Genomic DNA, 25,528 nt, shown 5'->3' with positions numbered 1-25,528 from the left:
TACTAACTCTCTCAGGCCTATTTCTGAATTATTCCTTGTCATTAGTGGGACATTCCACAGTTCAGTAATGCATTCCACATCTTCAGACCCAAGTTCACGACTTTAATATATAAATGAAGCCTTGCAGCATTGCAGCAACAGAATGTATGTTGTGCTTTTAGAAAAATTGCAAAAGAGGAAGAGATCAGCACCCGTGAATGTCTGTGTCAGTCTGAAATGGTGACATAAAAGAAATGATTCCTCAAAATCTTGTGGCGATATTGACCCACGGTTGTGGTTTATCCGAGGATGAAGAAGAGAACAAGTTCAACTCGGTCGACAGACTGAAGGTACACCGCCTGTTACAGAGCGCTGGTAATCTGTTTATTTAAAGTTTATTATTAATATTGAATATTTCACAGTTCCAAATTGCACCAAATTTGACACAACACTTCCTTGGGTCCTTAAAAATGCACAGGCTAAGTGTGAACAGTTTTCTAAATTTGCATTCCACAGGCATACACACTGACAGACATACTGACAGAGGTTAGTAGATTTAGAATATTGATAAGTAAAATATTGTCCTGTAGCAAACTGCACTCACTGATAGCTCCAAGCCTCTCAGCTCTCTGATTCCTCATGTACTGACATGTCAAAACACCAGAGTTAACTTCAAATTGTTTCTCTATAAAATATGTCACCTCTCGCTGCGCTCTTATGCCATGACTGAGAAACAGAGCACATTTAAGAGTGAAACCTCAAGTGGGAAACTTCAGATATATTCTCAGTCATCTGTCTGTCACTCAGTATGGGATCGAGTGAGTCATCTTAATATGAACCGCTGAGCAAGTGCAACGTGCTTTGCAACTGAACTCAGCCCGGATTCAGTTATTTGTGTACCCTCCAACCAGCACCTCAAAGAAGAGGAACAAAAATGATCCAAACCACAAAAAGCTGCCCACTGGTACTGACCTGCTGTGCTACTCCGCTGTACACATCCTGGGGCACGTCACAGGGCAAGAGGTTGACTGAGGTGGCACCAATCACATCCCTGCCTAAAGCAGCGTAGTGCTGGAGCCCATTACAGGAGCCGTCCTGGAGGAGCGGTGGAGAGAGGGGAGGAGAGATTAAAGCAGTAAAGTGGAGGACAGTGAAGAGAGAGAGCAAGAAGAATTAGAGAGGTCAGTGCAGAGAGGGAGAGGTCGGCACAGGGAGGAGGGGGAAAGGTGAACATAACACAGAACAGGTGATTTAAAGAAAGTTAAAGTAGAAGAACAAGAAGAGAAGAAAGACAAATAGGAAAGAGGGGATAAACGGTCCAATTAAGAATGTGACCATCAGCTCAACCGATGATGTTTATAACAACAGATCACCATGTCCCATAACCAAGAGCAACAATTGCAAAAGGGAATTTTACATTTATTGTCATACCATTAACACATTCAAAGCAATATCTGACTTGCATCTATCCATCTATCTGTATTTCTTTCAACTGTGGTAAAGAAACATGGATCTGATATTCAGAATACAGACTTATGAATCTGTCCAATTAAGCTCTGCACCTGCCTTGAAAAGCCTCACACAAACCGACTAATTTAGGCAAATTATTTCCTTTCCTTGATTTATTCATATATAAAAAGGTGCAACACACATTGATTAACACATTAATTTGATGCTAGTATATTAGATTTTCATCTCCAGTCCCTGAGCAGGTTGAAGGAAGATGTATAAATTCCCTGAGCCAAACTGAATACACTCACTTCTGTGTGAACTGCTCAGTACTGTGATGCACAGTATGTCTTGTTGCGATGCTTTTTATATGATCTTTTTTTATAAATCACTATAGTATAAATGTCTCTATGAAATGTGAATTAATAAAAGGAACATAAAGGAGCGACAAGTGCCAAATAAAAGCAAAACTATGACACAGATATTTAACATGGCTCTGTGATGTTGTGTTCAATTACTTAAAAAAAAATTATAAATGCTAAAGATTACTTTAAGAAGAGTGTAAATTACTGAACTCCATAAGGCTGCACAACATAGAGTCTATTGTAGAGGATTTGTTTGTTTCTTCGGTGTCTACATTAAAGGCTGGCACATAAATGCCAGACCTCAGCACATGACGGCTCAGGCTGTGGTCTAGTCTGTAAGATCTCAGCTGCAGGCTTGTGACAGAAGACATGAAATGGCTGCACGTGGCTCGGGGAGTCTTGGTTTTTGGATCTTGATGAGTCCTCGGCAGAGAGCACTGCAATTGGCCTCAGGTAATGCAAGATATAAAAAATCTTAAAGAATAATCTTTTCGCATAATTTCTGTTTTTTTCATCTGTTTTCAATCAAACGTCTTATTAAAGGACACATTGGTAGGAGGAGATGGGACATTCAAATCCCTATTGATCTTTGTAAACAGATAAATAATCATTTTACCTGATGAACAGGAAAGTTGGAGATGAACTGTGCTGGATCGGGAGATCTCATAGCCGTGGCTATTTCCATGCAGCATGCCAGAGCCTGCCAAGGCTCATCCGCATTCATCCACCACTTCTTACCCTGAGAGAGACAAACAAGAGCACCTGGTGTTATCCTGCACACATGTACACAGATGGAGAAGGATTTTTACTACAAGCTTTGACAGATATTTATATCCTTATTTTGGATATAATATGATCTCAATATTTCATGAATTTCATGAATATTTCAAAGTCTTTGTATATCTTTAAGAAGTGTGTGTGTGTGTGTGTGTGTGTGTGTGTGTGTGTGCGCTTCACTGTGCTTAACTGACATTGAGAGGGTTGTCGGCAGAGTCCAGTATGTCCTCCATGATTGTGTTGGCGTACTCAAGCCGTCCCTGCAGCGAGCTCCTCTTCTTTAACCCTGTCAGATTGACTAAGTGAATCTTTAGCCAGTCAAGGCCCTTGGGACCGAGGGGCTTCCCCTCAGCAAACAAAAGGATGGCCCGAGTGACGTCACTCCCTAGGTGATTAAAGTATGGAGGACAGGGGTAGGTACGACCCCTGAAGTCCATGTTGTGAGGGAACCAGAAAATATCATCCCGCATGTGGTTTGCGATGGAGAGTTTATAGAGGGCATCCATACGCAGGCTGTGCATCTCACTGTATTTCTTTTTGGCCATGATCACCTCTCTCCTCATATGGGCCTTCTCAGAAGCTGTGTGATTGGGATCTTGAGGATTGAAGTGGGGTAATTTGGGGGCCTCAGATAGTGGAGGAGGGACGTCTAGCTTATCATTTCCCCGGTCGTTGAAGATGGAGATAATTATATCCAACAGAGGTTTGTTGATCCTCCAGGCACAGCTGCCCAGCTGGTTGAGAGAGTCCAGGACTGCGTGGAGGTTCTGGCATTTCTCCAGCAACACCTCGTGTTGGATGGCCCCGTCCACTGTGCGCATCAGCTTAGCCGGTGTCAGCAGGTAGGCTCCAAACTTCACAGAAGTCCAGGGCACAGGAGGGCACAGCATAGGCATCACGTATGAGTCAAAGGTCAGCTTGGTCTCCATGGCTTCCTGTTGCATCTGAGATAGGATGGGGTGGAGCTTGATGAAACCGATCTGGTGGAAAAAAATCAAATAAGAAACCTCAAATGAACAGCCACTCAAAATAAATCGCTCATAAACACGACGACATTTATTTTCACTTCAATGTCTAAAGGTCCAGCTTGTAAGATTTAAATAAAAGGGATCTATTGGCAGACATTTTAGACAAAATAATCCTATTGACGTTTTGAATAGTGTGTTTCATCTAAATTGTAGCCCAGACTGGACATATTAAACACCTTTTGAATGCTACCACAGGTTCTCTTTCATGTTTGGAAGGAGAGGGTGATGGGTATTCAGCTGCAACATGAAACTTCAAAACCACATGCTGACCTTCTGATACCATTTTAAGTTCGATATAAGAGGATTACTGTCTTTGCTATAATGCAATAAACATGGAGTCTGTACAACTGGACATTAAGACCATTATAAGAAAAATGAAAAGACCTCACAACTGCTTGCATGAGTCAGCGTGTCATGCTGTGCTATAAAATCATTAGGATGCTCCCCTGATGAGCAAAACTCAGAGGAGAGGGAAAAAAAGTCGAGGCGAAATGACAGAGGATTGAAAAAATACATAAGAACTTAATTCTGTTCCTGAATTTCCCTTCGTCAGTGCAAAAAACTCCACTCCTTGCTCTCTTTCTGCTTCTGTTCACTGACAGGGTTGCCTCACCTTCCTGCAGGGTCCCATGGCAATAAATCAGTGAGCCAATTAAGGCGACACTAAAAAAGGGATTAGGCTGGAGCCTATTCATCTTACTCAAATGTTCCCCCTGCCAAGTCACGCAGGGATGAAATGGTTTTATAATTCACACTCTTTGGAGCTTCACATTGGATAGGAGGCTGTTCAAATAGACGAGGCTTTAGAGGGGCAGACACTCTTCCAGTCAAGGGGAAGGTCAAGTGTTTTCAGATATTTTCCTCATTTCTACTCAGCTATGCTTCTTTCCTCATTACATGTCAACTGTACTTATACCTTACATGGTTAATCTTTTAATTAAGTGTGTATAATTTTCAAATGTCACAAGAATTATAATTTGACCAATGGAAGGTCCTAATCATGAACTGCTTTGATAATTTTATTTTAAAGGTAATCCTTTCAAATACTTAGATCCTCAGTCGTAGTTTGCAGGAGATTCTGATGACTAAACCTTAAAAAAAAATTCCAAATAAATGTCAGATGAAAAGACTATTCACTCCAAAGTTGCAGAACAGACTGCCCCTACATATCAGAGAAGCAAGTTCAGTGAATGTACCTGTCGGATGCTGCGGAAGGTGTACATGTGGTAGAGGACGGGGATGCGCTTCCTTTCTTGGGCTGGGTTCAGGATGTCACTATTAATTTTTAGGTTCTTCACCATCATATCCACCAAGCACGTGCCCAGCTCCAGAGTCACTATGTATGGCCAGCTTGTCTCGCCCCCCTGCAACATGGGTCCTGAAGTCAGCTCCATCTCCAGGTTGCACCAATGCTCCCTGGGAAGGACGTCATACTCCTAGAGGGAGAAAATCAGAAGTGGGTTCTTGTCTTTTTGTGATTTAGATATTTTCCTCATATGAAAAGACACCATGGAGTATGATAATCCTAATATCTTACACAATGCAAAGACACTGAAAGTCTTACTGAAATAAGCCATGAAGTCTTTAAATACAGTAGGTAGGTGGAATTTCAATATTTAATGGATATTGTAAAAGCCCAGATTAAAACCAATCATTGCTTTCATTATTAAAAGATAAGACACAGAGAAAAGCAGAATAGATTCTCATATGAGAATAATGACTTTTTGCTTAAAAAATATCAAAACCTAAATTAAGTCAAAACAGGTGCTTGGAATTTTTACAATAACTGACTAGATGGTGTAGTGAAAGAACCCACAGGAATGAAGAATGGAAGGTACGCATGTAGCTAGTATAACAAACATGATTTGGTTCAGGAGAAAGCATACTAAATACAATCTTATTCTACTGAACCAGTTCAAAGTAAAAGCTGAATGTGTAAGGAACTATAGAAGTGAACAACACAGTGTCAGTTACTTGCAGTACAACAACTTTAAGCCTCATTAAATAAGGCCGAGCAGAGGTGAGAGGCAGTTTTGTCAAACATTTACAGTGTTTAACTTTCAAAGTGGATGAATACAAATGTTAATGAACTTTAAGTTTTTTGTCATAACAACAAAGGACAAAAAAAAAATACATAACAGGCATACATTTAACTACATAGGTGGAATGTGAAGCAACTTCCATGAAGAAAACACGTTAACTGAGATCTAGCTGCTGGAGTATAATGAGCTCCTGCTACTTTTAATCTTTATGACATTAGCCTTTTCGCAGACTGAAGAGAAGCATTAATTCAATATATATTTAATGCTTATGAAGCACTGTGAGGAAGTATACAACACAAAAGCACCAATAAAAATAAAAATACATCTGGAGCATCTTTAAGAAACATAGAATTTCTCTACCTTGGTATCTTTGGCCAGCAAGTCCGTGTAACTGCAGTAGATTTTGCTCAGCTTCTCCACCATCTGATTTTGATGCTTCTGTCGCACAGAATACTTTGTATAGATCCTGTTGCCCAGATCTCCAGCTAAAATCTTCAGCGAATCTCCACTGGGAGGCAGGTTGGCCACACTCTGGAAAAGAACAGGACATGGTTGAAAAGGTGTAAACATCAGCAAAAGGGTGCTACTTTTGTAAGATTTAGTTTAATGAACAAGCAATTCTTTAATTAAAGTCTGAATGGTCACTTCACAAATCCCATCATGCCCTGTGAATGTTTATGCAGGAAGCAGAGGTATTGGATCAAAGGTTTGCTCCCTTTTGCTGCTAAAGACAAAATGCAATGCTCTTCCAGGTGTTGTCATCAGTGTCAGTTACTTGATTTGAGTTTTGTGGTACTACACACTGGTCGTTAAACAAAAGCAATGTCAAGAAAAAAAAGGAGTTTTAGCAGTGACATCACCAGAGGTCTTCTTTTGACGTAAAAACAAAACAAAGCTGCTGTCAATCAAATCTCTTTGACTCAAACACAGACGATGTTTGGTTAAATCCTTAGGTTCTGGCATTTCATTGAGCGGCAGGCTGGGTTAGGTGTGTTGCATTACCTGTATCATGATGTCCACATACTCTCTATCCTCCAGCAGACAGAGGTGGGGATAAAGGTTGAGTCTGTAGTCCCTGGTATTTGTGCTGGCCAAGATCGTCTTGGTCTCCCTCAGGGCCTGAAGGAGGCTCTTCTGCCATTGAGCCCGCTGCTCGGCTAGCAGCGCCCTCTGAAAACACAACACACATGTGGGACATCGACCTAATGACTTTGAGTGATGGCAGGAACGGTTCAGAATGTGTCACATAAAATGTCCAGTCCTGCTAAAATCCAATACTGCATGATCATAGGAAAGTCATACATTTTTAAGCAGGAGCTAGGGCCATCACCTATGTACGTATTGTGACATATGTACGTTCTATGTATGACTATGTTTGTGTTCAGTCTTCAGCTGAGGGGTTTTACTCTAAGAGTTCCAGTCTGACAGAAGCAGAGAGGCAGTCTAGGATTGTTGATGGAGGGCGACTCCCCCATTACAATACATTATTATGCTGCCCTGCCTGTCTGTAAATGCTTCCTGACCACCAGGGACTCTCAGCCCGCTCGCTTCCTACGAAGCCCATCTGCAGAGACAGACGAGCCAGGCTGGACTGTAAATGCCAGATTTAGAAAAAAAGGTCACAATGGGAATATGTTCTTTCTTCTTTGAACCAGTCAGGCCAAAATGCAAATATTTTCAAAGTTTAGAACAGAGATGGAAAAAAGTAGGAACCCATGGATGTGGAAATTTAGGTACATGTGAATAAATCGTCACATTGTAAATGGTCTTTTATTAGTTGAATTTCTTGAAATGAAGCAGAATACTGCCAGGATGATACAGCCTGTATCTACGATGTGTGCCAGCACGTTGGGCTTTGCAGACAATCTGCAGGCTTTTTTGCAGTCTAAATTTACAGCACAAAACTGGAAGATAACTGATGTTCTTCTGGCACAGATCGAGCAATGTTTTCCATTGAACAGAAAGCAACAGAAACCATTTGTGGAAAACGCTGTATTTTTTCAAAAGAACACAATTGAAATACTATTACCCTAAACAGTGTGTGAGAATCCACCAAACAATAATATGTTGATATTTAAGATATTGTTGTACGTGCACAACAAGGCTATATATAGCTTTAAGATTAAATGCCAAACCCTCTATTATTACCCCGACCATGATGTTTTCCCTCCTGTCCATTTGTTAGTTGTTGTTTTTGTCAGCAGGATTACAAAAAAGCTCTGGTGTAAAACCCGAAAAAGGGGCAGATCCATTTCTATGATATTCAAAATTGGGAGTGTTTTTGAGATTTCCACCTATTTCCCAGGGAATAACACATAGGGTATTGATATCTATGATTGTGCTCAATTTGGCTCAGATAAAAATACAAATCTGGATCCTGCCAATTTAAATATGGGTTCTCTTGAGGATAGGCTATTTTCAGCCGCTTTATGGTAAGAGGTACAGTATATATGTTCTGTTGACTGCCAGCTACATTTTCTCCATATTGTAACACCTTGTTTTGAGTTGATTACTTATGGACGAAGAGAAGCAAGAGGTGAGTCGGATTACCATTTTGGCCATGTTTTTAGTGACAGGCTTGTCAGCCTCCACTGAAGGGATGGTGACGGTGCAGGCCTGCTCCACATCGAGCTGACGTTTGAAACCATTGAGGAGCTGGTCCTGAGTGAAGACCAGTTTGGGGTAGTGGTGGTCTTTTCTCTAAAACACAAACAAAAACAGGAGAATCAGACACAAATTAAGGCTTCTTACATTGTCCTGATATTTCCCTAATACAATAGGACTGGCAGATCCTGTATGTAATCGATAATTAGTAAACTAATTGATGGCAAGTATTAAAGGGAGCCTTTTTAGACTAGTCAACAAAGTGTTAAGCTGAAAAAATCAATGATAGATATAAAAACAACAAAAATAACAAAATGTAATAGTAAAAAGATAAAGATATTTCAAATTAATCATCAAATTTCATAATCAAACCCAATCAAAACCCAGAGATACTTCATATTGGTTCAAATTATTCCTGAAAACATTGTGGCAACATGTCTTTGTATAAACATAAAATGTGCTTTAAATGACTGTTCTTCTCTGAAGTAACCTAGCCACGGCACCAGCTACTGGATGTTATCCAAACATTGTACAAGGGTTATACACATGAGAAGATGCAGTGCTATCATTTATTAGCTGATGGAAAGCAGATACAAAAGATGGTTAATTAGGACTCTGGGAGACAGAGCAGGTTCAGCAGCCAGAGCAAAGCTAGAGGTACAGTGGCACATAAATTGCTCACTAGAGAGCTCTTTTGAACATTAAATGGACAAAGAAACCAACCCCGCATTATCACTAGACAGGGCTGAAATCAGTAGATAGCCACTGAAAAATGTGATGGCATGATCATTTTTGAAAGTACCAACAAGCAGCTCCGATGCCTGGGGTCCCTGGCTTCATGCCCTGTGCTCTCTGTTGCTCCTGAGATTTTGCATTCAAAAGGCCAAAAATGTTGCCTGATCTTGACCGTTGCCCCAAAATATAATCAATTCATCTTTAAATTGAGCAAAATTTGAAGTGACTCCCTCAAGGCGATCTTGAGATATCACAAAAGGCCAGGCAAGTGTTTAGTGATGGCCTTAACCTTTGACCTTTAGCCACCAAAATCCACTCAGTTCATCCAAGGAATTTGCACCAAAATGAAGACCTTTCCTGAAGGCATTACTGAGATACAAGATAAAAAAATGATCAAATGAGAGATCAGACTAAGTTGAAAGTAGATCAAACTTTCAATCATTAAATCATCTTGTCCTGCAAACACAATCAGATGGATCAGTAACATCTGACCTGTTTCAAAGGTCTGTAAGTAGCATACTTTCACAAACAGGATAAAAATACATGACCTGCTGATGCTACAATCATACAGGCCAACACTCAAATAAAGAACCCAAAATATGTCACTTAGATGAAAATCAAAGTGAAGATGGTACAATAATAAAATTACAGCGATTGTACAAAAAGCTGTTAATGAATCAGGTGAGAGTCAGCAGCGGAAGAGAGATGGGAAAATGTGAGGAGAGGTGAGAGGAGGAGAGCCAAGGAAAGCAGAAGAGCCATTAGAAAGCAGAGTTAGCCCACTATAAATAGGCCAGTGCCTGTCTGGCTGTGATGGGGTGACAATCAAATGTTTCGTAGTCACGCCGGAGCCGTCTGACAGCCTTCCCAGCTTTCTGCTGCTTCAGCTGGCAAAACATACCAAACACTTGGTCTTAAAATAATGGTGATTCGAACATAACAAAAACACACACAATCCAAAGGTTCAGGTGATTATAAATGAATGAAAACAGAATTACTAATTATTTTAAAAAAAATGTAACAGGTCCCCCCTAATTCCAATACTTTTTAAGACAACGTTTAATATCACTTGTGAAACTACTACCTTGGTGGTACCATCATTCAGTGACAAATTTAAAATGAGTTATCATATGTTAACTTTAAGAAATAACTTTAGGACAAAGCTGGCCTTTGGTACCTGTGTGTAAAAGTCCTGAACCAATGATGTATAGCCCTCATTTGTCGTCAGCTTGAGGCACGGTTGGTAGTCGGGCTGGACAATGCGTATGGCCTTCAGCACCATGTCTTTCTCATCTTGACGAAACATACACTGGCTGAACACATCATCCACAGACAGACCGTCCTGCTGCATCTGCTTCAGGCACCTGGATATACAGGGACATACATCAGTTTATTATTACAGTGGCATTGATTGTGTTACACTTGACCATAGACTGTATGGAAAGAACATCTCCCAGCTCCCCAAAAGGAAAGCAATATCATATTTATTGCCCCCTGATGGCTGGCTGCAGTATAGGTCATAAACCCTCACCTCTTCCATGTTGGCAGATGGGACATGAACCAAACTAAACATATGTTAAAGAAAGAAAAAGGTTTATATTTTTTTTATTGTAGGAAGCTTAATTTTCGAACAAAGGGATCAAGACGAGATGTGTCTTCCATCTTTATATAAAGTGTCCGGTCCTTACACTTGTGCACTAACTGTATTGTGCTATGTGATGCCTGCATTGGGTACAGCAAAGCAGATAAAGCCAACAGAGAGATAAGATGGCTTGTTTCATAAGAAGCCAATACAGTGAGCAATGTTGCTGCTGTAACTTGTTGTGGCGAGAGGTTGAGAAAGCAGCTGTATTCATTAATTAGACAATCATTTACCATAACCCATTAAAAATGGCACCAGGAAGTTCACCACATGTCTACCGCAAGAGCATAAAATAATTTTTAGCAGCCGGACTAGACATCCCATATCTTGGTCTTTCTCATTACATGTGCACAGTGTTTAATAACTGTGGCTTAAACAACTAATATGTTTTGAAATGTAATTGTCTTATTCTTATACTGAGTTATCAGTCCATCAGATTAGAAAACATAACACAGCCAACTCTCTTTCAGAAAGTTATTACGATACTTTACATTATGTTTGAGATACTTCTTCAAGTCAAATATTCTGAATGGGGGCCCATCAGATGACACAAGAGCTAGATTTTCATTTCAGTGGGAAATTGTAATGATGGAACAGACTTTGAGTCTTCAGATCAAAAGATCACAACCTTCTGACCTGATCTGTGGTAATAGGGTTAAGAAAATGATAAAATGTTCTGGGTGCCTGATTAATTCATCTTAAATCAGATAATGGTATGTCTCGCCTACCCTGATCAACAGTTGCAGAATATCAATGCAAGTATTTGCATCGACAGGCTTATCTGAAATCTAAGTACGAGTCTGATCCAGAGGCTAATGGCCACTGACGACATCAGTAAAATATTTATTTAAACAAACTCTCCTGGAGAGCGCATATGAAAGTGTGGTTCTCTCCCATCTCTATTCAAGAGTGTGGTCTTAAATACTTTCCATCAAAACCCAGTCCGCTCTCTCTCAAATAGCCAGTCACGTGCAAATGTGTTTGTCTGCCCTCAGATATAATGTTGCTGCATATTAAATGCCCATTGTTTCAGTTTCAGTCCTTCTGCTCATGCTCAGGCTGCTTCTGTGCACTTGAAAAGCGTCTGCTCTCAGACTTCGGAGAGATTTTTGTTTAATGATCCGGTCAAAACTACCGCATCCAATGAAATGTCAGGTATGAAGGTGACGAATGACAGTTTTTAGTAGGAGTAGTGCAAATTTGCATGTGAGCAGGAGGCTGTTTGAGAGCAAGGGCAGGGCCCTGAGGGAAAGAATTACAAAACCTCAACATGAAATGAAGAAATGGTGCTCTCAGAATGAAAGACCACACTCTTGACTAAAGATTGGAAAGTAACTGCATTAAAGCACAGTGTCCATGTCTGGACTGCAGATAACGTCAATGTGCAACCAGAAATGAAAATGGGAACTGTAATGAAATTATTATTACATTACTAAAATGTGATACATGACACCAAAGAAGGAAAGTTAATTACTATTTTCAGCCTGGTCTTTTGTGATTAGTTTCTTATCATGCATGTTGGTTTATAATGTTATCTAGCCTTATTGTTATCAAGTATTTTTTGAGGGAGCACACAAAAAGGTCACGTTCTACAAACTGTACACATACAATGTCTGACAGCAGAATGTAAGAACATTTATAATTATTATGAGTGTGTATGAAACAATGTTAAATTTGATGATTGAAAGTCACCCAGCAGGCTTTTGACCACAGTAAGCAGTGTAAACTTCTCAGGCACGTGCACACACGTCTAAAGCCCCTGCCACACACTGACTAAGAGAGCCGCTCCCTAAAGGTTCACTACAGAATTGCATTGGCTAGACCAAGAGTCAGAAGTGAGTAAATCAAATTTATCAGAGAGGAAGAGAGCGCTTCAACCTGTACACCTTATGATGCTAATTTCCATCTGCAGGAGCCCTGGCCTAGCAATTTACGCATAATCAAATCAAGAGAGAGCAGAGATCTGTAAATGAATGAATGAGCACAACAAAAGGATAAAAGACATACACCTACTGTGTATATGTATGCATTGTGGGAATTATCCTAAAGCAAGCCACAGAGGGGGCCATTTCTCAATATTTTTACTCATGTCTGTGATGCTGACATGCAACTTGAGTCAGAGCAAATGAAAGAGAATCAAACAAAGAGAGGATTAGTCTGAGTGCTATAGGAGTGAGGTCCAAAGGAACAAAGCGGGCAGAGAAGTTGAAAGATAGAGCATAATCAGCCTGGTGACTGCTCTGCTGCACTCCAGGGAGCTGAGAAGTCTAGAGGACAGAGCTCTTACGAAGGGAAAACCTAAAGGGAGTGTGCGTAGGTCAGTGTGGGCAAGTGTGTGTGTGTGTGAGGGAGAAAGAGACAGATGAGAGAGGATGCGGATTGGTACACTGAGGCCAAGGATGCTCCTGGCGACTTCAGAGGCCAGAGGGATATCAAGATAGAACACCAGTCAGGCCATAAAGACAAGGTAGAAATAAAAGAACTGGCAGACAACAAACACACAGTGACTGGGATGATGACAACAGTGAGGAAGGTGAGAGAAAAGACAGGCCGTTCGGTCAGAGACTGAGCAGGACTGCACCACTGCACAACAGCAATGTCAAATGAGCATCAGCTTACAGAGATCAATGGACCAACCAGATACCAACAAGCCAACCCTACTGCCACCTGCCCCTCTATTGGACCACTGTACCATCTGCAGTGTGATGTCACTGACGTCCAGGGGGAAAATAAGTGTGCTTCTGTAGTCTTGTCCTGATTGATGTTAAGTGGACTGTTTTTCTTGGTGTGATTAGAAAATAGCTGGTGTTCAAACTCACAGGTTGTCTTCATCAAAGAGTAAAGCTTATCAAGGTCAAATCTTGAGGGACAAATCTGCATTCCCTTTCCATATGGGGCTGTAACACCATCAAGACCAAAACTAATGGTCAATTCATGCTAAAGTTGCTAATGCAATTAATTTATTTTACCTATGAATTTATTTTTTTTCCAAAAGTTCAGAAGGTAACTGATGAACACTTAATTAAAAAAACCTGGTAAATAATGTACAATTTAGTCAATTGATATTAATAGATTTGAACAGCATCAACAGAGACTGCTTGATTGAATCGGACCCATCTATGAGGGACTCTGGGATCGTGAGACGACACAAGTCCATTTTTGGAGAGGAACCCCCCCTCTGAGTGCAGCAAGTCTTCAACTGCGACAGATTTTGTGGCTTAAACCATAGAGGCAGTGTTCAGGATGGTCTTTTAGTCAACATCCATGGTGCTACACCTTAAAACAACCCCAGTGCCCTTTTTTTTATTTTTCCTGTTAAGAGTAAGACTAGACCCATGTCAGGCACCTACGAAGAAAAAAAAGAAATTTAATATGTGCTCTGCCACTGCCTGGGCAGCACGCAAGCTGATTGTATTGGCTGCCATCAAGCAGGCAAACTAACTGAGACACATGTCGTCGTGCTGAGGCTGTGAGCTGTGTCCAGAAGGGTTCTGTGAGTTAAAAAGTAATGTGATAAATCTGTGTGTCACATTCAATGACATAACAACACAATTAATATTACTTAACAGTTATATGTCGGGATGACCTAGTTACTGCAGACCCACGACTGGGCTGGTGGTGGTCAATGACGTCCTTGCAAAATATTTTTTGAGCAAAATTGAATTAAATACACGATAATTTATTGTTAGTATGTTTCTGGTGCGCTTTAAAAATGTGATTAGAGCGAACCACTCTCAGTAGCATTGTGTCTCTTGCTACAACAGTCGTCGAACTAAGGGAGAGAAAGAAATAATAGGGCACAAATAAGCAAAAACACAAAATTCAAGAAACAATCCAAAGAGAAAATTTATATAAATAAGATTAGTGACACAAATCTCACTTGGGCCTTTTTAGATAATGCTGCTTCTACGTCCCGATCATTTGATGAAAGCAGTCCAAAAAGAAACATTCACCAAAGATGCTACAATAAAGCCACAAACTCCAATCATGAAGCTATTTTTACATTTCAAGTCAACTTGTATATAATGGTATAATGAGGGTGTATGCATGGCAATTTATGTATCAGGGATGATGTAGAAGAAAGGCTTTATATGATATACTCCCACACACTAGTGATAATACTGTAGAGCTGATATAAAGTACATGCTGCATCTTAGGTCCATTAATGGTTTGACATGTCTGTGGTTGTAAAACTGAGATGCTTCTGTATAAGTTATTTTGACTGATAGAGTAGTAGAACACATATAAACACACCATAGTAAATTAATATTACCATGACTGACCACATTATTATTTCCTCTGCCAAAGAGATTAAGATTTCACCTGCGTTTGTTTTTTAGTAGAATTACACAAAACTTACATTCCACCAAAAACTTGGTGGAATGAGCATAGCAGCATAGTTCAGGAAAGAATATATTAAATGTTGGGGGGGATGTTTTTCACTGTCATTAACTCTGAGAAATGGGGTTTTTTAATATTTTGTAGTTTTTTTTCAGAGAACAATTCACAGATCTTGATTAACAAAAAGGCGTGTTTAGAGTAGTGATATTTATGTGTGCAATAAAAACATGGATCTAGTGAATTTAAATGTGGTTTCATAAGTTGACTGTTGGACCTAGGCTGAAGAATACACTCTACCGAGTGCCCTTTTTGTATTAGGATTAGAGAAATTATTAACAGTGATCGTCTTAGATACAGTCATTCATGAAAAGTATATCATGAATTGTATATCATGAATCAGAACAAATAGTAAGTTACTAAAACCATGAACACTGTTCAAGAAGTTGTTGAAGAATAAAGGCAACCGTGAGAATAACATGACACCTGCTGGTGAGTCTATGTATCACCGCCCTGCCCTTTTTTGGAAAACTTAAATATTCTCTACACCCCTCTAGTCAAATATCGAAAGAAACTGTCAAAACGTTTTTTTACATGTCAAATGCAAGTTATCAAAAAGACAGCTCTTCAGGATTCTTGCGTGTGTGTGTGTGTGGTGTATTGGAGCTGGTACCTCGTGACGACTTTTGGGGTGCAGCTGGGACTGCGGCCCATACACTCCAGGACAGCACAGTAGGATCCCAGGTTTGGCTTAAGACCAGCCTCCTCTAACAGAATAAATATGCGACCGATCTGATGTAATAAGCTCTACAAATACAGAACACACACAGAAGGGCCATTAAACTTCAGTTCAGTTTATACAATGTTTACTTCATCAATTTTCCATGAAGTCATACATTCCCTTAAACCTCACTAACAAATGCTTGACACAGTAACAATCTAAATAATGTAGAGAATTCAGGGTTTCACTTCCACTCCATGTTAAGACACAACCTAACGTTTAGAAGCGGTGTGACCATACAGCTTTTAAGAATAGGTATAAATAATAATGAAGAAGGAATTCCATTTAGCCGCTTCAGTTTCCGAGTTGTATTATCATGGATTCTATTTTAGTTACTGGCATATTAAATCAAACAGAGACATTAATGTTATTTTGGTCCTGCTATGAAATGATGGTTCATGTAAGGAGCCTCTTTTGGTCTTGGGGATAATAAACTGGCATATCAATAGTCTATAGTGTCAAATATGGTTTATAGTCAAACTACTGTATAATAACTAGAGGCAGACAGCTCTGGATTTTGGTAGCCGATATGAGTGTGAGTGATCTGCTTTAGTTCGAGGTTTCCTGTTTTATTTTGTAGTTCTGATCTCCCTCACAGGTTTCTGTTCAATTTACTTCCTCCCTTTATGTGTTTCACTCCATTTTTGATTTTTGCCATCCGCACTTGATTAGTTTCAACTGTTTGTCCTGTGCCATCTGTCTCTAGCTTGTCATTAGTTCAGTTTGTATGTAGCTCAACTCCTCAGTTCTGTCAAATCCTCTGTTTTATCTCTGTCTGTTTCGATTTCCTGCCTTGTTTACTGTGAGCAGTTAGCCTGTTTGTTTCATACTGGGCCTGCCCCTTATTTTATTCAATGAATTCTGTTTTTTTTTTATTTGGATCTGTCTCGCTCCGGAAACTTGGGTCTGCCAGCCCTTAACATTGTGACAGTGAGGCAAATAACAAAATATCGGGTTGGGTTCGAATTATAACATTGTAACTTTACTTCGCTCTTCTAGCCGCATGATCACCCACCCCTCCATCTGCATACTGGTGAGTGGATAATGAGTGAATTTCATTTTTCTGTGAGCTATTCCAATTAAGCATTAAATTTGAGTTACAAATGATTTAACTCTCTTATTCTGTCTAAAATACATAAAAACCTCAAATTAAATGTAAAACGGTTTAAGTTTTCTGAAACACTTTTGGACTCACCTTCTTAGCCCACACCCTCATCAGGATGTTGTAAATATCCGTGTTCATAAGTTTCCGTCGACGTATTACTCTGTGCTGACTGAGCAGGAAATGGCTTGCTCTATCAATGTCCCCCACAAACACACAAGCCTCCAGGTAGGAGCGGATGCTCATCTGCATGTCCCCACATGCACGCTCTTCACTGTCCACCTGTGGGCGCTCTGGAACACTAGAGGACGTCGACTGGTTCGCCTGTTGACTGAGCCTCCTCTCCAACTTTTCCACCTCAGCCAGTTCCGTAGCTTTGCTCTGAGCATCATTATCAGTCGGATTTAGTTCCTTTTCCCCATGATGCTGAATTTTAGAGTCCTTCCACTTCCCCTTAGAAACATAATGTGCTGTGGATGCAGTGGAAGCGGCTTTTGGATAAGCCGCAGCATGACTTTTATCTGATAATTTTGTGCATCCTCTGTTTGTCTGAATCGCAGGTATGGTCTTTTTAGCTGCGGCAGATATAGTTTTATGTGATGTGCCTGGTAGGATCTGGGAGCTGCTTTTGCTCCCTTTTGATTTGGTTGTTGGTTTCCTCTTATCAGTTTGCTTAACTTTCTGCTGTATTTTATGATTTTCTTTTTTCTCAAGAGCTAACTTTTCAGTCCAGCGGCTTTGCTGAGGTTTAGAAGTTCCTTTAGCTCCTGAGTTAAGAATGGCAATCTTCTCCTTAGACGTGCTTTTTGGACCCCAACTTGATGAAGCCCCTCTTCCAGAGGAGCCAGCTTTAACAACTTGCAGCTCAGCATGTTGTATGTCAAGAACAATGTCGGTCCGGAGTTGCTGGATCCTGGCCTCAAGCACTGAGATGGAGAAACAATGAAAACATTTAATGTGAGTAAATGACATGACGCTGTTTTCAGAGCAATGCACTGAAATACAGATAGCAGTGCAACATAATTAATATCTCACATACTGGTAGAACAAAAGACGTCTAGCACATTTAGGAAACCAAATGAGGAACACCAAAGACAAGTGAACTGCTCAAGTCTCAAACAATAATTGCGATACGAGGTTCTTTAAGACTCAACAGTGTAAGAGCATACAGCATATTGGAGAAATAACAAACAAAACCAGCATTTAGAAAGAAAATCATTCAGACCATTCAGCATAGCTTGATATTAATGGTTAAAAATGTGGCAGTGTACCGTCGAACAGCTGAGACTGTTCCAACACACGCTTTTTTGCAGCCTCTTTCTTTGGGATAACAAACGACACATTTCTTCGCTGAAGCTGGAGCGGTGTTTCTGAAAGAAAAAAATTTAAACAGCCATTTACAAGTAGAGCTCACAAATATATTTCTGAATAACACGCTGCATACATATGCTTTTAAATCCTAACCTAATACAATAGGATTAAAATGTTTAGGCTTGGCTTTAGACTCCAAATGCAGACTGTATAACTATATTATCTCTAATTGTAATGATGCAACAACTGATAAAAATACTAAGAGTATTCTGTTTATAGCTTGCTGTTAAAAAGCAATTAAAGGCTAGATTGGAATAATTTTTAGAAATGTAACATGCACAGAAGGAGCATGTGGGGGTTCAGTGTCCTGCTTAGGGACGAGGAGGAGCAAGGGATCTGACATCAACCCTTTCGTAGACCTGAGCTTCACAAATCACATTCTGAGCAATAACTAATAATAATAATGATAATAATATTAACAATTATAATAATAATAATTATAAAAATAATAATAATTTGCATTTCAAAGCACTTTACAAGCTTAAATGCTTTCCTTATATGGGAGTAGGTGTTAAAATCTGAAATCCATGAAGTCCCCCTTGTAGGACATGGAAGATGACAGGATATCAAAAGCACAACGCATCAGCCCAAACATCAATACATTGATGTACACATATGATAAGATAATTATAAAAGATAACGTAATAAGGACTGAGAAATCCTGTTTATCCATACATTAAATTGATCTCTAAACCTCTGTGGCTGCTGACGAGTTGAGGATAAATGGAACCTGGTTGGACAGAGTTGGAATGTGAGCAGGCCAGAAGAGAGCTACATTGGTCCAGGTGTGATGATTATAATAATGCATGTTTGACTTCAGTTGTTCGATCTTTGAGATACTGGTCATAACAGACATGGAGCTGTGTGGCTAACTTGTTCAGCTCAGGAGTCTCCCACGAGAGGCCGCAACTATAGTGAAGTTATGTATATTATCGTCTGAAGTTACTACAGGGAACAAATGCAACTACAGCACAGCTCTGAGAAGTTCACTCGCACTTTGTGAATATGAATACATCAATAAGTGACACTTTAACTGTGGAGGTCAAGCACGAGCATCCTCCAGCTCGACTCGTCAACAGATAATCTCCCCTTCCTCTTCCCTTGTTCCGCTCGTTCTAACATGACACGGACTATTCAGAGGTTAAATTAACACGAAGACACTTTGACATGTAACACACGAGTCGCGGACATCCTGGAACTAACTCAGGCACTGCTCAGAGGATCCGTCCCCTCACCTGAGATTCGTCTGACTGCGCCGCTTCTCAATGACGCACACAGCCGACAACAGTCCACCGAATACCCGCGAAGTGCGCACTTCTCCAACAAACTGCGGCGACTGAGACTCTTAGCTAAGGCACAGACTCTGAGGACTGACATGTTGACATGGGATAACCGCGTTCTCCCTCAGCAGTGGGCAGCCATTTTGGATAAGACCAAGCCAATCGCGCGGCGAGCTACTGGCCGCGTCAGGCCTGGTGAGGAGATCACCGATAAATCGAGTGAGGCAAACGTTGCTGGGTTTAAGTGGAAAGTTTAAGGTATTTAAAAAGTACGGAAGCGTATTAGGGTCAGACATGAGGAAAACAAAAGAGGAATAAGATGTTTTTCCTTTTTGCCATCTCGAGAATAAGGTCAAAAATAAATAAAAAATATCAACAATAAACCTATCATCCACTCAAGACTTTTGTATAAGCAATCATATTTGCTAATAATATTAGTTAGTTTGATATATAGGTTTATATAAGTTTGACGCAAATCTTCAAATTTATTCTCGACATTTTGATTAGACTCTCAAATGTAAAAAAAATAAAAATAAAAATGATTTGATTTAGTTAAACTTTATTCTCAATATTTCAACCTTCTTCTTGAGATTTGAACTTAATTCTTGAAATTTAAAATAAAATGAGAAAAAAATCTGTGTCTTGGATATTGTTCTTAACCATGGCCCTAAGAGATCTATACCAGAACAGCACATTTGTATCATGACCCGCATTATGGTATATTTATTAATGTATGTTATGTCTTTATTAAATAACATAAAAGCAGTTGCTCGATATTCCTGAGCAACAGTTTTCTTTCCTCTCTAATTTACTTGAGAAATAAGTGACATTTTTACATCACATCCGTTTGAAATGGATAGGGAAGTATGTTTGGCCTACAGATGGCAGTCTCACCACATTTACCCTAATAGCACTAGAGGTCAAACAGGAGACAAAGCTGTAAATGATTGCGCTGAAATTATTGTTTTGCATCATATTTGTGTGCATTCACATGTATAAATGTCTAATTTTTATTTGAATAAATAGATGCTTCTTTCAATGGTCAAACATTTGCTCATGCAACTTTGGGAGTTGAGACAGAAAACGTCATGACTTAAAGAATAAATTACATAAAAGAGGAAGAAAGAAAGAAAAGAAGAGAAGAAAAGAAAAGTTTTAATAATTTAGTCCATCTTAAACTGCATGAATGATATTTAAGTGAAATGCAGAATAGTTGTATGCATCAAGCCTGTCACCAAAAAACACATCTTTCCATACAATTGTGTAAATTATCTCAAGACAGCATTCGCAGTAGTAATTGTGTTCTTATTTAAATCTGTCATTATCTGTGAGTAAAAACTGGACATATGAGGTAACGTTTGCTGTGAAATCTGAAGCTGCTTGTATACACATGCAACCTGCCTGCCTGCTGCCTGCACCGGCGCACTTGTTCCAGCCTGTGCAAAAAGATGGTCTTCTGTCGACGTTTGAAGTCCCACCATCATACAGTTTAAATAAAGTGTGACTCAGCTCCAAATCGTTAGTAAAACTGAATTGATCTCATTCACGTCCTGGTTACTTTTTTGACCCCCCGGCAGTGTCAGCCTCCCCTTGTCATGCAACCATAAAGCATTCTTAAACACTTTAGCAGCCCCCTTTGTGTCTCGGCATGCTGGAGGTTAACACAAGCCCTACTTGACAGAGAGAGAGAGAGAGACAGACAGACAGAGAGGAAAGAGAGAGAGAGAGGGGGGGGGTTATGGAGGGAAATGAGGTCCAGGCAGTACATCTTTTCTCAGTGGAGGCAGTTGCTGAGAGCACAGCGGTGGGTGTCTGCCGCTGAGCTGTAGGTGAGGATCAGGAGGTGTTTGTTGCCACGGTTCACAAGCAGGGCCCCTTGACAGCCTCGTTTGATGTGGTTGGCCCCTGTCGGCGGCTGGCTCTTTGCACTGGTGTGACAGTCATTGCCGGGTGAGTGACTGTCAATGCCCCGGCCGACAAAAGAGGAGAAGACAGGCATTCATGGGGCCTGATAATGGCCAGGCAAGGACAAGGCTGCCATTCTCATACACTTTGATCATGTGGATTCTTTTGCACACCTTTGTAGGGGCTCCCTATTTGTTTAACAGTTGGAGAGAGGGCTGTTTTTGAAACTGCTTCACCTGGCCGAGGAAACTTGATGGAGATACTTCTCTGTGAGATGCCGGTGTTGCAAAATGCCTTCGGTGTGTATGTGTGTGTGTGTGTGTGTGTGTGCGCCTGTGTTCATGTGTGCACATTCATTTTGTTACCTCTTTAGGACCTTTTCCAGTATAAACAATCCTTGTCAGGAAAACTCATAGGGACCAAAGTCTGGTCCTTGTGAGAAAAATCTTAATTTCAGAGTTTCTGGTTAGGTTAAAGGGTAAGATTTGAATTGTGGTTAGGTTACGGTTATTTTTAGGCATGAATTGGTCACGGTTGTGGGATAAGGTTTTGGTGAAGCTGTCTACAATCTCAGAGCCCATCGACTATCAGCTGACGACATAGCTCTGGGGGCAACCGCCAACATCTCAGGGCTTCCAGTAGACAGTGGCTATCTGGGCAAAGTAGAACGTTTCTTTTGTTGGTTCTTTCTAGACAAAACACAGTAATTATTTGATTATTTGATAGTGTTTTAGGTTCAGACGACATTTCGGCTAATCTCTATTTACAGCTATCTGTATATGAATGCAGACAAATTTAATAATTGATAGATGCATTTCGGTCAAGGTGTTCTGCCTATTTTGCTCTCCACACGGACTCAAGGAAACCAATCTAGAAATGGAAACCAGAAGTCTTCTGGTCCACAAATCTTGTCCCTCAAATACAGAGATTACTATGTCCACAATAAATGGAAGTCAATTATTCTGTGTGTGTGTGTGTGTGTGTGTGTGTGTGTGTGCATGCGAGCACCCATTACATGGAATTAGTGACCTGTCCCGTCCTGTGAGGTAAAAGTTGCTTCTCAAGGAGCTTCGCCACATTATGTGACATCTGGGTCAAAGAAGTCACATCTGGAAACTTTATTAAACATATCTTTTTTAATCACACGTTTGGGTTTAAAGTTAGAAACAAACATTACAATTTTGTAAAGTCTGCTGTTAACTCACGAAGCAAAGAAACAAACATCAAAATAGGAGTCATCAGATTAAGCCCTATCTGTCCATTATTGTCCATTAAGGATAGATCAGAATGTTGAGGTTTACATTACTATTATAGGCCTTTACTGGATGCTGTGACTCACACAGCTCTTGCTGCGTTTCCCCACACATGCATTTGAAGATGGTTTCAATTACTCAGTCAGTAAAATGTCAAAAGATGTGTCATGCTGCTATTCTTCTAAGCACATCTTAATAGAATAATGTGAGAGTCTTGTGTTGATGCTGTGTCATCCTGTTTCAGACAAGTTACTGTAGCTGAGGCTGCAAGTGCTTCTTTATTTGAAAGAATGAGAAAAGTAAAGATTTTCAAAGTGTTTTTTCCCACATCATCAACACCACCATATAGATCCATCTGTGTATGGGCCACTGATCGATCAGATTATCAGGGTACAAATGTTTAATCACAGCCACATTTTCCCAATTCTCAGGGAATAATTCATAGATCTTGAAAAAATTAAAGTTTTTATGAGTGCGTACTATTTGGTGCAAATCAAAATCAAAATATGTATCTGGTGAATTTAAATGCGGCTTCATACGGAGGCTGATGGTCCTTGGAGGTGTGTCCTCTACTGAGTGTCATTCTACTATTTTATCAAACACTATCAGACGATAGGATCTCTGCGTGTTATCCTGTGAAGAACTGGGAGACTGCTTCCCTCAGAACTCTCCACAGCATCAGATAGATGACCCAGTTATCATGCAGCCACTCACAATAGACAATGGTCACAAAGCAGGATATGCAAAGGGCCGCGTCTGAGCTGCGGTGGCCTGGTCAGTTCCTCTCACCACCTCCGGATGTTTGTCAGCCAACCACAGCTCAAAAGGTATCGGGCACACCTGCGTTGATTCTGAACCAACAACACACATAGTGCTGGACCCACTGAAAGCACAAGTTGCATAATCACTGAAATTATAAGAATTTACTGGCCATGAATAAAATCGAAGGGATAATTTCCACATGCGAGTGTTGTAACTCTCAGCATCGACAGTCAAGAGAAAGTAGATTGTCATGTATCTGGAAACAGTTTTATCTAAAACACAAGCAAAACAATTACCCTTCCAGCAGTGATTTGCCAATTGGCAGAATGTCAGTGCACGTAAAAAGCACTGGGTCAAGGGTGAGCTGCTAAAACACAACTAAAAGCGGGGGACAGAAAGACAGAGACATGGACTTAGCGGGAAGGCAAAACAATTAATAATAGGGAGCTATTACTGAGGGATTGTCAGTGCTAGGAGGGAGGTCAGGTTTCAGACTCTTTTGAAGACTTTGATGGTACAAAACAGGCCTCATTATAGAGATATTATCTCTATTCATACACTTACAGAGCCGCTTGGATCCCTGCTGGGAAAGATTAGGTTCCTCCACTTGAGAACATCCTTCTTGGGTGCCTGGCTCACAGAGTGGAGTTCTCAGCTCAGGGCACACCCACACAGCACGACTCAACTCGACTCAGCTCAGCTTCAAAAGTTCCCTGTACCTGCGTCTGATCCAAGAAATGATGCAGTGGATTACATACTTGTAAATCTAAATGATTTTAACAATAATAATCAGGATTAGTTTTACTGGACATTTACTAAATCCTCAACATGAGTTATGACCTTGAAATCATCCACATTACTGTAGTTGTCCAGATCAAAGATGCTCACTGTAAAACACAGAGACAGTGCACGTTCAGACTTTTAACAAAGAATTACATTATGCTTGTTTCTGCTCTGGCACTGAGCTCAGAGCCCAAACATTTGCTTGCAGGACAAGACAAAGCAATCTGCTGCCCCATCTGACGTTCACACGAGGCCCGCGCTTTGCCGTTGACCTCGGGGGGCCACTCTGATTTTTGAGGAGTTCTGCAGCACATAGAGTGATTGTATTATTTTAATTACAGGGAATTTCAGCAAAAGAAGTACAACTAGAACTTCCTGTGATTCTCATACTCTTCATCTTTGTTTGTTTGCATGTTTCCTTTTTATTTTATCTTGCAGAAGAGAAATAGGGCCACATATACTACTGAGTAGAAAAGAACATCATTTAAACTACACATATGGTTTTTTAAATGTCATAATATACAACATTTATATAAATATATATACATATTGCGTATATACGCAATATGTTGTGTACTTTTACAATTGCAACCTACAACGTAAATGTATTCGGTAAGGGTAAGCATAGGTCTACGAATACACTCTTACACATTATGATAGACTATTGAAAATGTGAACTTTACTGTACCAGCCACGAAAAAGCACAATGTTCAGATTTTATAAATCGTTAATTGCTATTACAATTATTATTAGCAACAACTTTATTCAAAGGCTTTCCGACATTAGGGCATTGGGAATTCTGCTCTGAGAACAGTGGGAAAATAAATGGTTAAAAGAGTTGGACAATTTATAACTGACATATGGAATCTGTTGGGACGTTTAGCTGGAAGTTTAATCTAATAATCAAGCATGTGCAACACAATAATCTGTCTCGATCTGCAGAGGGAATTAAGGGGAGAAGCACCTTTTAATGGATGTTAACTTTGTACACTTCAAATATATTTATTAAGTAAAAATACGTAGAACTTTCTGATTAGTAAATAAAAAGCTATTTAAAGTTTTGTTTATCACACAGCAACTGACTCAGACACCAACAACACAATTGATGTCCATCTGCTGGTGATCCCTGACATTTGCTGGTGGTTGGGAACTTATAATTTGTTTCATCTCTATGTTTTTAAGACTCCACCATCTCCCCCAACCCAGTCCCCTTGACACAGATACACTCCCTGTTTCTTTTCTTTGTTACCCTGTTTGACAGAAACAGGGGAGAAAAGATGAGTAAAGAACCGGAAAACACATAAAGCTCGCGGATGTTAACAGACACGGCAG

General features: G+C 40.1%; 1 protein-coding gene across 1 annotated transcript in view; it reads right to left on the bottom strand.

Moving 5' to 3' along the window:
• polrmt (polymerase (RNA) mitochondrial (DNA directed)) overlaps positions 1 to 19,620 on the bottom strand; it is a 42,611-nt gene extending 22,991 nt beyond the window's left edge. Inside the window, exons 1-12 of the mRNA XM_062395958.1 lie at positions 19,449 to 19,620; positions 18,114 to 18,212; positions 16,936 to 17,768; positions 15,633 to 15,766; positions 10,157 to 10,343; positions 8,191 to 8,340; positions 6,643 to 6,810; positions 6,001 to 6,171; positions 4,795 to 5,034; positions 2,765 to 3,550; positions 2,410 to 2,532; positions 952 to 1,074 (exon numbers count right to left, since the gene is read on the bottom strand). Coding sequence (XP_062251942.1) covers positions 952 to 1,074; positions 2,410 to 2,532; positions 2,765 to 3,550; positions 4,795 to 5,034; positions 6,001 to 6,171; positions 6,643 to 6,810; positions 8,191 to 8,340; positions 10,157 to 10,343; positions 15,633 to 15,766; positions 16,936 to 17,768; positions 18,114 to 18,212; positions 19,449 to 19,590 — 3,156 coding nt within the window. The 5' untranslated portion in view covers positions 19,591 to 19,620. The remainder of the gene's footprint in view (positions 1 to 951; positions 1,075 to 2,409; positions 2,533 to 2,764; positions 3,551 to 4,794; positions 5,035 to 6,000; positions 6,172 to 6,642; positions 6,811 to 8,190; positions 8,341 to 10,156; positions 10,344 to 15,632; positions 15,767 to 16,935; positions 17,769 to 18,113; positions 18,213 to 19,448) is intronic.
• Between the last annotated feature and the right edge of the window lie 5,908 nt (positions 19,621 to 25,528).

This window comes from Platichthys flesus, chromosome 9 (genome assembly GCF_949316205.1).
Source record: "Platichthys flesus chromosome 9, fPlaFle2.1, whole genome shotgun sequence".
Taxonomy (NCBI): Eukaryota; Metazoa; Chordata; class Actinopteri; order Pleuronectiformes; family Pleuronectidae; genus Platichthys; species Platichthys flesus.
The sequence above is the reverse complement of the archived record's forward strand: the minus strand, read 5'-3'. Positions and strand labels throughout refer to the sequence as shown.